Below are 16056 nucleotides of genomic sequence, written 5' to 3' on the forward strand. Positions count from 1 at the left end.
TTCTTCCTCAGATTAAAGCCTGTATCTCACACTAGGAGACTTTCCTTGGTCAGGAATATCCTACTTGCCAGTACTTGTCTGCCTTTGACAACCCCCTTGCTCCACCTAACATGGGTTATTTGGCTGCCTAGGTAGCAAAATTCCTTAACTTTATTTACTTTGTGATCACCATTCCTGATGTTAAGTTTCTCACTGTTCTCTTTTCAACTACTTCTCATTACTTTTGTCTTTCACTGATTTACCCTCAGTCCATATTCCATAGTCATTGGACTGGCCATTCCATTCAGCAGGTTTTGCAATTCTTCTTCACTTTCATTGAGGATAGCAATGCAATCGCCAAATCTTATCACTTGATATCCTTTCACCTTGAACATTAATACTGTTCCTGAACCATTCTTTTATTTCTGCCATTGCTTCTTTGAGGTATAGATTAAACAGTAGGGGTGATAATTTACACTCCTTTTAATCCAAGTACTTCGTTCTTGGTCTTGCACTCTCAGTATTACCTCTTGGCTCTTGTACATGTTATATATTTCCCATCTTTCCCTACAGTTTAACCCTATTTTTCGCATAATTTCAAACATCTTCCAGCAGTTTACATTGTTGGGCACTTTCTCCAGGTTGACAAACACTAAAAAAGCATCTTGGTTTTTCTTTGGTCTGGTGCCTTAATCTTTACTATAGCCAAACTGATTATCATCTAACACATCTTCAGTTTTCTTTTGTATTCTTCTGCATATTATTCAGTTGTCAATAGACAAACTAAGGTATCAGTTAGCAAAATAATGTTGTATGTTAGTCTCAATAAACTTTTGTGAAAATTCTGCTAACCGATTTTTACTATTTTATTTTATTTTTATGCGATTGCATTTGAAGTATGTTCTGCTAGAGAGTGAACCATTCTGATTATTTGCATTTTAATAAAACGAGTGATGTATAACACTAGCAAAAAGTAAGACTGACTTTAGGTTGGGAGTGCAAGTCCTGTTTCAAGTAAATATGGTTCCAGTGAGAAAACTTCCTCTGTTCCAGATGCTTTGACAGAATATCAATAATGACAGCAAGTGGACAAGTAATTTCCCATAGTATGGACAATATAGATTTTGTGTCTGCAAACGTGTACATTAAAAGGCCAGAGAATTTAATGATGCTGTGGATGACCAATCTCTTCAGAATAGAAGTTCTGTCTTCATAAGAAAATAAACCAAAATATCCTTGTACAGATTGTCAGGGATTTTCCTCAAACATCATTTCAGCTATTCAGTTGCATGCATTGTACAGTGAAAAGGTGAAAGTTCATCAGTTATCCCAGAATCCACTTAGGAGAAAACTAGCTTGCACCAAATTTCACCTGCATTAAAACACGTGGTGAAAAAAGCTAGATGTGCCCAGATAGTTAGTTCCACACCTATTACTTATTACTAGAGATATTTGTGTATGTGTTTATTGCAAATTTTGAACTTCAAAATTGCTCTGAGCACTATGGGACTCAACTTCTGAGGTCATTAGTCTTTTGAACTTTACTTGGTAGCTTTTACGGACTTGCTTGATCAGTGACATGACAAATGCGAAGTCATTTGTAATATGTGATGTAGAGTCAGGTATCTGTTGGCTTCAGGAATGTGGACACTACTCTTACATACATTTGGTTTGGAAAATACAACAAATGACTCTGAAGTTACATATGGAGGAGGCTAAATGCATTAATGGGACATGTATGTGAAATAGTCAAAAAAATGATTCTCTGTATTTTCCTGAACTAGAAAAAGTTTTCTTCCAGGAAAATGGACCACAGAAAGTACCGTAATTAGAGGAGTTTAAAAGTGGCTGCACACACCATGGTGTCCCCAAGTTTCACTCTCATTTGTTTCGTTTTCATGACCTTTCAGTACCTTAAGGGGCCCACACCCTGCGTATCTAACCCATGTTAATTTAGGCAAGTATTTGACCCAGTCCTGAAAAAACTATTTGATGCAGGACCTTAATATTTTTACTGTATGTTACATGATGCTAATAGTGTCAACTGTACTAAAATCTAATTTATCAATTTTATAGTATTTAAGAAATACTTTTTTTAAATTTATTAACAAAAAATATTAAGTTTTTTCTGCAGAAAATATTTTTGTGAACTTCATAATGGGGGAATATTAATGAATTTAGTACCAGAGGTAGCATTTATGTTATGCAGAGTCTCTGAAAATTTCATTCATTCATCTATGATAGTTTCTGATATGATGAAGCATATGTACTGAAATTTGAGTTTGTGGGAAATTGACTTTAAAGAAAAAAACTTTTGAAATTTGTTACTTACAGTTAAATAAAATTGTCCAGCTGCAAATGATGGCCCTTCTTTGGCCTCCAGCAGGTCTTCTGGCTTCTTTTTCGCCTTCCTGGATGTTTGTCTTGCTTTCTTGGCCATATTAGATCCAGACCTGCATGCATTGGCTATCCTCATTTAATTGCAGTGTTGCAGCCCAGTGATCATATTTTCACCAGGATTAATTCCCAGCTTGTTCAGTACCCAACACATTCCAATACTACCACAATTGAATGTAATAACAGCATCACGAACTCCTAGTTTCATTGTATGCATGCCTACAAATACAGTTTTAGGAAGGCGGTTCCAAATTATTCTGTTGAAACATTCATTTGGGTTCTGTGTCTGCCCGTGCAGACATTTCCTTACAAAGTCAGGATGAGGCAAGTCTCTGAAAATAGATTTAATTGCAGTAATAACAGTAGCAGGAAGAGAATGCTGGTGAGAATAAGATTCTCCAGTTGCCTGAGCCCTACTGTACTTGCACTACAAATTTTCTCCTGATGGACGCAATCCATGACATGGCTTATCATCAGTAGGAGACTTAAGAGAGAATATGGCCCAAACATCTCTCTTCATAGGCTCCAGATTTTCTTATTTCTCCTAATAGCCTGTTCATAGTATGTCTGCAATTTTTCTATTTCAGTTTTAGTTAACCAACCCTGTCCGGTCAACAATTTGCCATCTTCTAATTTTTTCCCTCTCATATCAACAGTTAGTTTCCTCAGCCTTGTTCTCAAACATTTTTTAACATGGCCTACACATTCTATTTTGCTAATAACGGCATCTCCATATGGCTTAGAGTTCACCACATTGTTATATGCCTTACTGTCACCATGGCCTAAATATTTGGTGTACCGTACATCTCTTGTTTCTATGGAGTGATGAAATATTTGTTGTGCTCCATGAACTTCCATACCACCACTGGTTCCTCTAAAATTAGCCACACAGTTGTGTTCTTTATGTTTCTTGACTTTACAACATTAGCAATATTTAGACATTATCTCCACATCTAACACTTTATCGGTGTCTACACTCTTGGCAGACACTACTCCATTCAGAGAAGTATGTCCTCTTTTCTGCCACCCTCCATCAAGTGCAACTGCAATATCCGAACATCCATCATTTTCTTCCACTGCTTCCCTAGCAGCCAGCTTCATGCTTTCCTCACTGACCTCACATACAGCTTTCTTTAATATTGCAGTCAGTTTTTCAAATTTACTTGGTGGTTGATGTAATTTCATCACTGAACAACACGTACTCCCTGCAGCCATGCCCTTGCCAATGGATCGTAAGGCAGAAACTAATCCAGTATTGATTTCATAAGGGCCACTTGCATCTGGTTTTGAAGAACTCGTAAATGAAATCACAGCTGAGTATTTAGTGCAAATTAAATCCAAAGCAATTGCTAGGCCTTTTTCTCCCACTGGCACTCTCACAAATTTTCACACTCTGTGACTCACCACACTGTCTACATTGTACAAATTTAGAAATTACATCTGATAATATTCTCAAGTTTATAATAATGTTACTGCATCCCTTGTCACTTACAGTAAATTCATTGTAATTCTCTTGAAATGTTGAGAGATTCTTTGATGATGCACTTGTTGAAGAATTACAATTAGAAACATCATTGCCAGGCAACATAACCTCTTGCACAGAAAGCTTTCTAAACTTGAAACTTCCTGGCAGATTAAAACTGTGTGCCGGACCGAGACTCGAACTCGGGACCTTTGCCTTTTGAGGGCAAATTCTCTACTGACTGAGCTACCCAAGTACAGCTCACACCCTGTCCTTACACCTTTACTTCTGCCAGTACCTCGTCTCCCGAGTTCGAGTCTCGGTCCGGCACACAGTTTTAATCTGCCAGGAAGTTTCATATCAACGCATACTCTGCTGCAGAGTGAAAATTTCATTCTTTCTAAACTTGTTTCCTCTAAATTGTCGTTTCTTGAAAATGCCTTTATGTTTCATCATCTTCAGTAAACACTACAAAACACACTTAAACACACTACAAATGTAGTTATAACAACTACTCGCAATCACACTTGAACAAAACTAACCGCATGTCTGAAAGCGTGCTGTTTACAAACAGCAGAAACAAAAGAGTATCGACCGTTGCATTCCAAGGATAGCCAACACAAAAAAAAAACCCTTACATGCAATGTAGGGGATATGTTGTGTTGTTGCTGTGGTCTTCAGTCCTGAGACTGGTTTGATGCAACTCCACCATCCTAATCTATCCTGTGCAAGCTTCTTCATCTCCCAGTACCTACTGCAACCTACATCCTTCTGAATCTGCATAGTGTATTCACCTCTTTGTTCTCCCTCCACGATTTTTACCCTGCACACTGCCCTCCAATACTAAATTTGTGATCCCTTGATGCCTCAGAACATGCCCTACCAACCGATCCCTTCTTCTAGTCACGTTGTGCCGCAAACTCCCCTTCTCCTCAATTCCGTTCAATACCACCTCATTAGTTCTACCCATCTAATCTTCAGTATTCTTCTGTAGCACCACATTTTGAAAGCTTCTATTCTCTTCTTGCCTAAACCATTTATTGTCCATGTTTTGCTTCCAAACATGGCTACCCTCCATACAAATACTTTCAGAAACGACTTCCTGACACTTAAAGCTATACTCGATGTTAACAAATTCTTCAGAAACGCTTTCCTTGCCATTGCCAGTCTACATTTTATATCCTGTCTACTTCAACCATCATCAGTTATTTTGCTTCCCAAATAGCAAAACTCCTTTACTACTTTAAGTGTCTCATTTCCTAATCTAATTCCCTCAGCATCACCCGACTTAATTTGACTACATTCCATTATTCTCATTTTGCTTTTGTTGATGTTCATCTTGTATTTCCTTTCAAGACACTTTCCATTCTGTTCAACTGCTCTGCCAAGTCCTTTGCTGTCTCTGACAGAATTACAATGTCATCGGCAAACTTCAAAGTTTTTATTTCTTCTCCATGGATATTAATACCTAATCCAAATTTTTATTTTGTTTCCTTTACTGCTTGCTCAACATACAGATTGAATAACATCGGGGAGAGGCTACAACCCTGTCTTACTCCTTTCCCAACGACTGCTTCCCTTTCATGTCCCTCGACTCTTATAACTGCCATCTGGTTTCTGTACAAACTGTAAATAGCCTTTTGCTCCCTGTTTTTTTTTTTCCCCTGCCACCTTCAGAATTTGAAAGAGAGTATTCCAGTCAACATTGTCAAAAGCTTTCTCTAAGTCTACAAATGCTAGTAACGCAGGTTTGCCTTTCCTTAATCTATTTTCTAAAATAAGTTGTATGGTCAGTATTGCCTCACGTGTTCCAGTATTTCTACCGAATCAAGACTGATCTTCCCCGAGGTCGGCTTCTACCAGTCTTTCCAATAGTCTGTAAAGAATTCACGTGAGTATTTTGCAGCTGTGACTTATTAAAAAATATATATATATATAATATGTGGAGAAAAGTGGGTGACAGAAACGTGGGCAGGGCACATAAACACATGTGGTAGGAAAATGCTCTTTAAATGCTAAAAAAAAATCAGTTAAATCCTTTTCAGAGTACTTAAATAAAAAGTTTGTGAATCCAAACCTTACACAGACACAAAAACTGAAAAAAATGGAATTTGTTGGATATATCCAGAAAAGGTTAGGTACATGATTGAGGATTGAGTAGAGTTGGTAGAGCACTTGCCCGCGAAAGGCAAAGGTCCCGAGTTCGAGTCTCGGTCCAGCACACAGTTTTAATCTGCGAGAAAGTTTCAAGATTGAGAAACTTGGAGAGAAGTTCGAAAGGAAAGAAATTAGCTGATGGGGGAGTGCATTAGTGGACATGGTTGGCTTACAGATGAAGAAAAAGTATTATTATGGACAAGCTGTAATACAAAATAAAAGTGGCCATGAGGGAATGAAAAAGGCACTACATGCTACCTTCTTTCATAAATCCTCCACAGATTACAACCCATGTCATGCACGCTGCCCACCTGGCAGTGATTCATGGTGTGGTGATTGGTTTCCCTAACCACAATACAACATCGTTGAGCATTGAACATTCTCTGTGTGAGAGATTTTGTTATCCTTGCCCAAGTATTCACAATGACTCACTCTTCCTTAGAGACAATAACTTGCCAAATTCCATCCAAGCATTCAGCAGAAATACTTCTTTTAGTGTGCTTAGCTTACTGAAGAAACAATTGACATTTTAAACAGAGTTACTCCAAAGTGCTGTTATCTAGAACCCACGTTTTGTAAAATTTGCATATATATTTAGGAATCTTTTGTCATGTTTGGAAGCTGATGTAAGTTAGATTCTTTAGAAAGAACAAAAATTCTGTACCAAATTAGACTACATTTTGATTTCACGAGAGAGTTTGATAATGGGAACTGGTTTAATGTATGCCAAAATTTTAATTTTTTTTTAATAAAAAACCTCTTAAATTGGATTAAGTGATTTGAGTGTCAGAGAATATGGTTCTATGTGATACTGACCAGTAGATTGGCTTTTGGGGAAAAAAATATTTGAATTGCAGTAAACAACTACAGCAAAAGAACCGAGGCGCACATTACCAAACTTAGAATATTTTATTAATAAGAAAATTATTTCCATTTGAATTTAAAAAAGCAACAAAATATCTTGAACCAATTCAGAGGCGGAACATTTTAATATTTAACACATGTGACCTGTGTTACGAAGGTGCAATCTTTTAATGTTCTGTATTTCAGGCCAGAAATTGTTTTGGTCAAACAAGAAGTATGAGTTTATTAGTCCCTCCTGAATTTTATGATTGCTAAATTCCATAACATCTATGAATGTAAGATTTCTTCTTCACATGCTGAGTTTACGTGGGATGTACCAAAACTTTTATTTAAATGTGATAGGTTGTATTTGTTATGTGGAGTCATCTGCCTCTTTCTATAGGTAGAGGAGATACGGGTTCTTTGAAACTATACTGAATTGCTTAGTTTATGTGTTATCAGCACTAAAATGTCTGTACAGGAAAGATGAATGATAAAAATCCATTTATATTAAACACCAGGCATGTATGCTGAAGGACAAGTAATTGCATGATTCGAGTTTCACAGCCACATTTGACAAGCATGATAAAACAACTGTCAGAGAATAGTTCATACTTCTTCATACTACTCAAGGACAATATTTTAATATTTGTAGTATGTGATTATAGATTTTTTCTTTCTTTACTTGAATGTCAAAGATATTTAACTTGTCTGTTGTATGCTACATTTGATGACCAAGAAAAAATATTTTTTCGAAGATAATGTGGTGAAATTATCAATTTTTGTTAATGAGTGTAGTATACTAAATTAAAATTTTTCTCACAGATGCAGATCGTAAAGGCAATAAGAAATCACTGGAACGTTGTTTATCAACAACTTTAACGCTTTTGGGACAAATGAAAATTGGTAATAGCCTTGTGTGGGCATTTCCTCAAGGCGTGCGGGTTGAAGGTGAAACAATGCGACAGGTATTTTTGCATGTACAGTTCTCAGAAACATATTCAGTTTTAAATATTAATAAACTAAAAATGAAATTAACATAACAGTACAAGATGATGATTAAAATACATTGAGGATAGGTGAGGTAACACTCACTAATGATGCTGGTAGATGTCCCATATAATTATTGAATAAATCCAAAATGAATGATAGGTATGAATTTAAGCAAAAAATTGCAAAATATTGTTGGACGAAAACATATCACACTCCATTACCTGTTTTGCCAAATTCCAATTAACCGACCACACAGTTTCATGAGTTTACGATATTTCGAGTGTAGTACATCATTGTAACTGATTATAAAATATCATCACTTTGATAAAAATAATCTCGCACATATTTCTTGGAGAAATAACTTTACCTCACCTACAATGAAAGAGTAATGCAAACAAGAGAGAGATTGACAAAGTTTGAAATTTTGAGGCTTTAGAGAACTTATGTTCCTAGAGAAATGAATAAGGAAAATATTAGGGGCCTAATAACTGTGTTACATGCTAGTTTCATTGGTAACTTAACAGATGAGATATGTGATAAAACTTAGAACTTTGTTTTGTGTCAGGACTTCAGCCTATTGTTTTATTGCTTTTAACCACACTTGTCTCTCCAGATTTTAGTGAGAACACTAAAGTTGTCGTGCAACTAACCAAACGTACCATGAAGATTACCATTTTATTTTTCTGAAAACTTATGTAACATAACTGTCATTGCATCTGTTTTTCTGCAGTTCCATCACATACTGAAGAAAAATTAATCCAAATGTAAAGATACAAGGGTTGCAAATCAACTTGTTGAATGATAATTTTTTAAAGCATTTTGCATGTTATGTCATTAAGCTTTTAATGCCAATAGACTGAAGTATAACTTTTATGCTGGTGTCATACAGAGCCTGGTGTTGCATCCAGCACAACAGTGAGGACAGGAACATATGGTTTCATTGTATGTTCCATGTTCATACTTTCTATCTGTAGTGGTACATCACAATTTTGTACAGTCCCATCTCTCATCCCCTACTCACACTTACCCATTGTTTTTTACCATTTCTCTATCCATATTCTACACTCTCACCCCTGCATCTTCCTCCACCTCTTTCCATTCTATAAACAGGGTTGGCAGAAAGGGGTGGGGGAGGGGGGGGGGCTCAGGGGAGTGCAAGGTGCGGGTGCTAACCTAAATAAAAAATATGGAAGATACAATTTCAGTTTCATCCCATTGAATATAGCTGGAATACTGTATATGTAATGTTGTGCCATCTCTATATCACTGAAATTGGCATGATTTTGCTTTATACTGTTCCTCACTTGTTATAGTTGGTAGTTGAAATATCTACTATTACATACTGATCAAGTATACTAACATCTTTAATGGATGACCAGTCAGAGGACTTCATAGTCCAAGATGGCATAGTAACGTATCATAATTGGATGTCACTAATACTCTCTGAGATTCAGCAGTATTCTGTTGGAGTATGTAGATCGTGTACCACTCTAGAAAGAGGAGGAGCTTTGACTGCAGCTTTTTATGGCTGTGCAATAATGCAGTAATGATGATGTCCATTTCTGTAGTCTGGCTTAAAAACTGTGCCATTTTGCCGATGCCTCTTCTTAAGTCTTTTTCTTCTTGTATATCCCGGCTTCTTGAGATCCCTTGTGAAGAGACATGGTACAACAAGTTCCGCAGTGGTGTTGAACAATCACTGAAGTTACACAACAGTTAATAATTTAAGTTTTGAAACTGCCGGTTTATTGGCATTTGTGGAAAGAAAAACACTCTCATGCAGTCAGCATCTTCATGTAACATTTTGTGTGTGTAATGGGCCTTACTACGTCACAAATCGTTCTAATGAATGAATTAAGCTGTTTTACAGTGTTGCTAGGCAACATAATCAACAAAGTGGTACATGTCTCAATTTAAACTGGACCTCAATATTTTGAATAAACTTTCGGTTAAGTTTTGTCAAAATCAGCACTTTTCTCAAAATTAATTTCCAATTTCATGCTTTAAGTCCAAACGCATTTACAACTATTGTACGTGATTTACTGGACAACTCAATCATGCACTAGTGTGTAACATATTTCAAACTGAGCATGCAGGTTTCAGTTTTCCCTAATGGGGTAAACGACTCTTTTGTAATAAATTGATGTGTCTTATCTTGCGTAAAGTTTAAATGAAACTAGATTTACTCTCCATTCAGGTCAAGGTCACAAAATAAAATTCACCACACAGGTCAACGAACTGTAAACATGCACTTTTAGCACTCTAAGTGATAACTCGTCTCAGAGTAAAAGCCGCACACAAATTCACACTTTTTTTTTATGCATACAAAATTCAAAACACCTTTTTATTGAACAAATAAATTATGGCATGTAATTTCTTTTTAAACATTTTCAATTCTGAATAAACTTCAAGAACTTGTATTTCATAATCAATAAAATTTTATAGCCTGGAAGAAATTATTAGTTCGCTAAAACAGATTCAGATTACAGTCAACTCGTGTCTAGACGATGACATCATGAATCGACTCTTGCTTGGAATAAACGAAATACCTGTACTGAAAAATACTGTCCGTTGAGTAATTTACTGATTTTCATAACAAATTTGGTGCCCCCTGCATCGCTAAACCATGTCAGATGAGGCCTTTTTGGTGTGTAGCTGGCGGACCTGTATGCTTTGATACTCTGTAGTATTATACATGAAATTCCCAGAAATGTTTTCTTATTCTTAATTAGTTCTTCCAGGCATACATTATAATGCGTAGGTTTTTCAGTACTGTTTTGAAACACATATTGCCAAGCTGCAAAAATTTCTTTAGTAAGTCCCCAATACATCCACTATAGAGTCCCGGTATCTCCCCATCCGATATCTTAGGAGCCCTGAAGTAAGACATTCATAGCTCCAGACAAAGAGATGCACACCTGTGTACTATCATTGTTCTGTAGACAACTACAAGCATTTTTCTACGAAGGCATTGGCCATTTTGTCTCACAGTGGGATAAATGTATTAATAGTTATGGTAATTACTTTTTAAATAATACACATTTTTATTACCTTTTTTCTGTCTGTCACCTTTTTATTTGACTGCTGCTTATACTAAAGGTGGGCAAATTGTGTTTTGTAAATGAAGATCTTAGGAGAACAAAAGCAAATGTAAGACAAGTGGGAATGATTCCAGAAATACACATGTGATCCGAAGAGCTCTTGGGAATGGGGAAGTAACCAGTGCTAAAGACATCTTAGAACTTTCGGGAAAGTTGGTCATTTTACTTATTTTCAGTAATAATCTTTGCCTGAGTATCTTTTCATGTAATAGTCTTCATAACTAAAACTCATATTTATTTAAAAAAAAAAGAGCACTTTGCTGTGCTGTTCAGTTACTAAATCAAAATATTTAAAATATTTATGATTTTACTTGAAAATGTTTTCAAATGTACTTAAAATGACTTGTTTAAAAGACACTTAGGAAATTCTGATAAAGTTATTTTTTTCCCTTCTTGTTCTGTAGGCTGCAGAGCGAGTCCTCAAGGAAAGTTGCGGAAATAATTTGAAGGTTCAGTTCATTGGAAATGCTCCATGTGGATTCTATAAGTATAGGTACCCAACAGCAGTTCGCAATGAATCTGTTGGCGCAAAGGTAAGGTATTTGAAGTTTCACAAACCAGAATTTTGTTTGCAGAACCAGTAGGTAGTACATTAATAATGAAATAGTGTAATTTGTTTCATTACATGCAGGACATTTAGAACTCATCCATAAGGTTCTACTGATATATTCCCATGTAGTAACCAGCGAGTGTTGACACTGATGCCCTAGCTCATACCACACCTTTAAGAAGGTGCAATTTGTTTTGCCTTAAAACTATGTACCATGTGACTAAATAAGGGTTACTACCTTTTTTCTCAGTCTGAAAAGGAAAGTGAACATTAAGTGTTCTTCCTTTTTGTATTCCATGAGGTCAAATTTCACTGTGTTGAGTCTGCATATTTAACTGATTTCATAATTTCTCCAGTAATTTTATTTGTGATTTCCCCTACATTTTAATGTAATAACGTACGTGGTTGTAAGTGCCCTTGGAGGGGGGAGGGGAGGAGGAGGTTGCATGTAATATGATGGGAAAAGGAGGTTACTGACTTTAAATCATCATGCCAGATCGCTTGGAAAGTATTGATGTGCTCCCTTTCATGAATCTGGTATTTAATCACTACATAATCAGAAAGTCGAGAGTAGGAAGACTTAATCAAGATGGACATGCAATATCAATTTATTTACTGTACCATTTTAGCCCAGATAGAATATTACAAGTATATGTCCTTTTGTGTTATTATTATTATTATTATTATTATTTCTCTGGGACCATTTAAAACCATCTTAAATCCTCTTACATTTGATATTGAGCTTTGCTTTCTTTGAAGCCCAGATTTCTTTCCTTCACTCTTTGTGAGTGGACTTGTTTACACACCTCCATCCGAGGGGGCACAATGTCTACTTTTTGGTTGCTCATCTTGGTGTATCATGTTCAACACTATATTCTCATGGAAGCTATCTGTCTCACAGGTGTTGTCAGGCTTTATTTGTAGGTTGGAAGTCTTCTCAGTATTTTTAAACCAGCGCATTATTGTGGTTATGAGATTTGAATAAAAAAAAGTGGAGGATCTTCTTGATCAATGTGTTCCTTCCATTTGTTTGAGATGACTACCAAATTGCATACATTTTTTGGAGATTAAGTCTGTAATATTTTTTTTTTTTATTATTATTTTGCCTTAAACTTCCTTGTTGGATCTTTTGTGGTGGATACTATTCTTGTAATAGGATCCTATGTTAACCATAATGATACTGCACTCTTTTGTCTCAGTCTCTTCAAGAAGGACCTTATTTGCATTTAGAGATAATGTTTCAGCTGCATACATAACTACTGGCTTCAGAATCGTTTCACAGTGAAGTATCTTAGTGTTTTGTGAAAGACATTTTTTGTTGTCGATTATAGGTGACATTTGGAAGGTGTTTCAAGTTTGTTTAATCATTCCTTTAGTACTTCCTTTTTCCGATCCATTTTTCATTCAGATCTCACATAGTTACTTAAATTTGTCTGTGCAGCTAAATTTTTTTATTCACTGCTAATGTCTTCATATTTCATCTAGAGATGTTGGAGGCATCTCTGATGTTAGTTGTTAGGCCAGTTCATTCATTGGTTTCTTTTAACAGTTTGATTTGAATCCTAGCAGTTTCTGTGTCATTATTCTTGGATATAAGGTCTATCTGTTATGCAAAAAACTGTTTTTTTCATGTGACCAAAACACCTCTGTGCCATTATCAGTGAGTTGTCTTTATTCAAATCTAACAAATCTGAATATATTGTAAGTGATAACTCATCTACAAAAAGTAGGCCTAAAGACAGTTTGTGTTTGATTTTGTCATTACCTTAATTTTACATTCCGAGGTTACGCCGGACAGTTTGTACATTATCCTATACTTATAGCTTGCCATCTGCAACCAAATTATTTTAACATGTACTTTGTTGGTTAAAAGTTATAAATGAATACACTACACTCTGCACATGTACACTTTTGAACACATTAAAGGGACTTTACGAAAAGATAATGCAAACAGCTAAAAAGTGCGCACGTTTAGACACACACACACACACACACACACACACACACACACACACACACACACACACACACACACACACACACACCTTGTCATTGAAGTACAGTGTACTAAAACTGAACACCTGTTTGTAGAAGAATGTTAGGAATAAAATAGGAACAAAACATTATGAGTAATACTAGTAATTTAGTACTGTTTAAGAAGCAGTTCAAAACATGAGAACTGTTTTTGGTTTTCGCAAACAGACTCGAAAGAAAAACTATGTTATTACAATGATCACTAAAGATAATTTAATATAAAGCAAAAAAGATGTGGTCTAATCAAGATTTTTGTTATAGTTTGGAAAGACATTACATAACCTATATTACTTGAATACATTTCTGCCTATGGGAAAGTTTTCATTTCTCCATTTGAGAACCTAGTTTATTAATAAGAGGAGCCTTTCTAAGTCCTCAATGGGCCTACACACCACCTACTGTATGGGGCAAAACAGCATCATGCATGGTTAAATGTTTACTGGTTAACGTTTATGATGTCATAAGAAAGGCAGCTTGGTCATTCAGCATGAACCAGTAAATATCTGTGCAACTAATATTTTGTAATCCCATCTGTTACAGACAGAGTAAAGCAACAGCTCAATAAATCTTCAAATGGTACTTTCATTGCAATTTTAGATTCAGTTACTTCCTTTTCTGTCTTTGTAACTGAAAATCTGTCAACTTCTTTATCATGACTTACATGAGTTTTATAGTAAGAAATAATTTATTCACTAGTGGAATACTATGAGAGTGTGTTTATTGGTAGTACCTATCATGATTGAACTATTATGCTTTGGTGTAACATTCATTTATTTTTTATTTATCACTTCTTTTCATGACTGGCAGTGATTTGTTAAAGTAGAAAATGCCATGTTGCAACATGGTACAGAGTCTCCATTAAACTGGATAAGCCAGTCTAAGGTTAGGTTATTATCCTCTGTTATTATGTATTTAGTGTGAGTCCTACGTGCTTGGGAAATATTCATAGCTGGGACAATGCATGAGTGTTTTGTAGGTGTCTCCTATGTAATGCCCTCAGAGCATGCCAAGTTACAAACCTGAAATTAGTTCTTTTCTAGTTTGGGACTTCCACTTTCTAGAATGTTGTGTTGTCTAATCTCAAGGTGTCTATCTCCATAATAATCCCATATTACCGGCAATGTTATGAAATGTATTTCAGATGTAATTTACATCTGCAAAGTGGGTATATCAGTTCTTTCACAGGCATTGTCTATTTTATGCGCTGAAAAAACATGGCTTTTCAAATCAGTATCATGGGCGCTTTTAGGACAAAAACAAAACTCGGTAGCTATAAGTAGTTTTGTGGATCTGTTTATTATATATGCAAGTGTTTGAAAACTTATGAAACTCTTTCAATACTTTTCTATGAAAACTATTCAGAATATTGCTGCTAGGAAGGGCCATGATACTGTGAGCAAACTGCAGTGATCCAGAGACATCTGTCGGTTCATGCTGAATGACCAAGCTGCCTTTCTTATTATGCACCTTAGCCAATCAGCAGACTGAGTGGATTACAGAAACATGTAACAGGAAGCAGCATTCACTCTAGCTTTGGAGCTCTTGCTCTTTTTCTAGCTAATGTACACACATTCACTCACAAATCATCAGAGGCACTCAACACACGCTGATGAGGGCACTTAAATCACTTATTTAGAAGAACCGTGTGTCTAATTTTGCACTTTTTCTTCTCACTTATGTTAGCATAACTTTTTTTTATAACAACTCTATTTTTATGTTCATCATGCATGAAAAAAATTATCAGTTTTATTACATTTTGAAAAGTATATTATATGCCATTTTTCTCTGACAGGTGTTTTTCTTCAAAGCTCGATACCTTTCTGGTGACGTCAAAACAAATAAGAATAAGTTAAATGATTTTCAGTGGCTCAATAATGATGAACTTCAGTCCATTTTGCACAGAGATTACTATCGCAGCATCAGCCAGTTTCTTGTAGTTTGATTACAATGCGGAGAGTGTGAATGGTTCTCATTTTACAGTATTTATTTTGTAAATATGTGCTTAATAAAGTTTGTTTGTAAATAAAAAGATTTGGATACTGTTACAGTGTGTTGTTAATAATGAGTGCTTTGTATATGATTCCTTTATTGTATGCACCCTTTTAGATAATTTCACAGTTTCTTCTCCACATATTATATACTATATGCATTTAAGTATATTTATGTAAATAAAATAGAAAGAAACTTCCACATGGGAAAAATATATTAAAAACAAAGATTCCAAGACTTACCAAGCGGGAAAGCGCCGGCAGACAGGCACATGAACAAAACACACAAACACACACACAGAATTACTAGCTTTCGCAACCAACGGTTGCTTCTTCAGCAAAGAGGGAAGGAGAGGGAAAGACGGAAGGATGTGGGTTTTAAGGGAGAGGGTAAGGAGTCATTTCAATCCCGGGAGCGAAAAGACTTACCTTAGGGGGGGAAAAAGGACAGGTGTACACTCGCACACACACACTTATCCATCCGCACATACACAGACACAAGCAGACATTTGTAAACCGTTGGTTGCGAAAGCTAGTAATTCTGTATGTGTG

General features: G+C 35.8%; 1 protein-coding gene across 1 annotated transcript in view; it reads left to right on the forward strand.

Moving 5' to 3' along the window:
* The window catches only part of LOC126284749 (39S ribosomal protein L46, mitochondrial), a 35842-nt gene extending 20281 nt beyond the window's left edge, over positions 1-15561 (forward strand). Inside the window, exons 4-6 of the mRNA XM_049983892.1 lie at positions 7664-7806; positions 11337-11465; positions 15309-15561. Of these exons, the coding sequence (XP_049839849.1) occupies positions 7664-7806; positions 11337-11465; positions 15309-15458 (422 nt within the window). The 3' untranslated portion in view covers positions 15459-15561. The remainder of the gene's footprint in view (positions 1-7663; positions 7807-11336; positions 11466-15308) is intronic.
* The last annotated feature ends 495 nt before the right edge of the window (positions 15562-16056 follow it).

Source organism: Schistocerca gregaria, chromosome 8 (assembly GCF_023897955.1).
Source record: "Schistocerca gregaria isolate iqSchGreg1 chromosome 8, iqSchGreg1.2, whole genome shotgun sequence".
Lineage (NCBI taxonomy): Eukaryota > Metazoa > Arthropoda > Insecta > Orthoptera > Acrididae > Schistocerca > Schistocerca gregaria.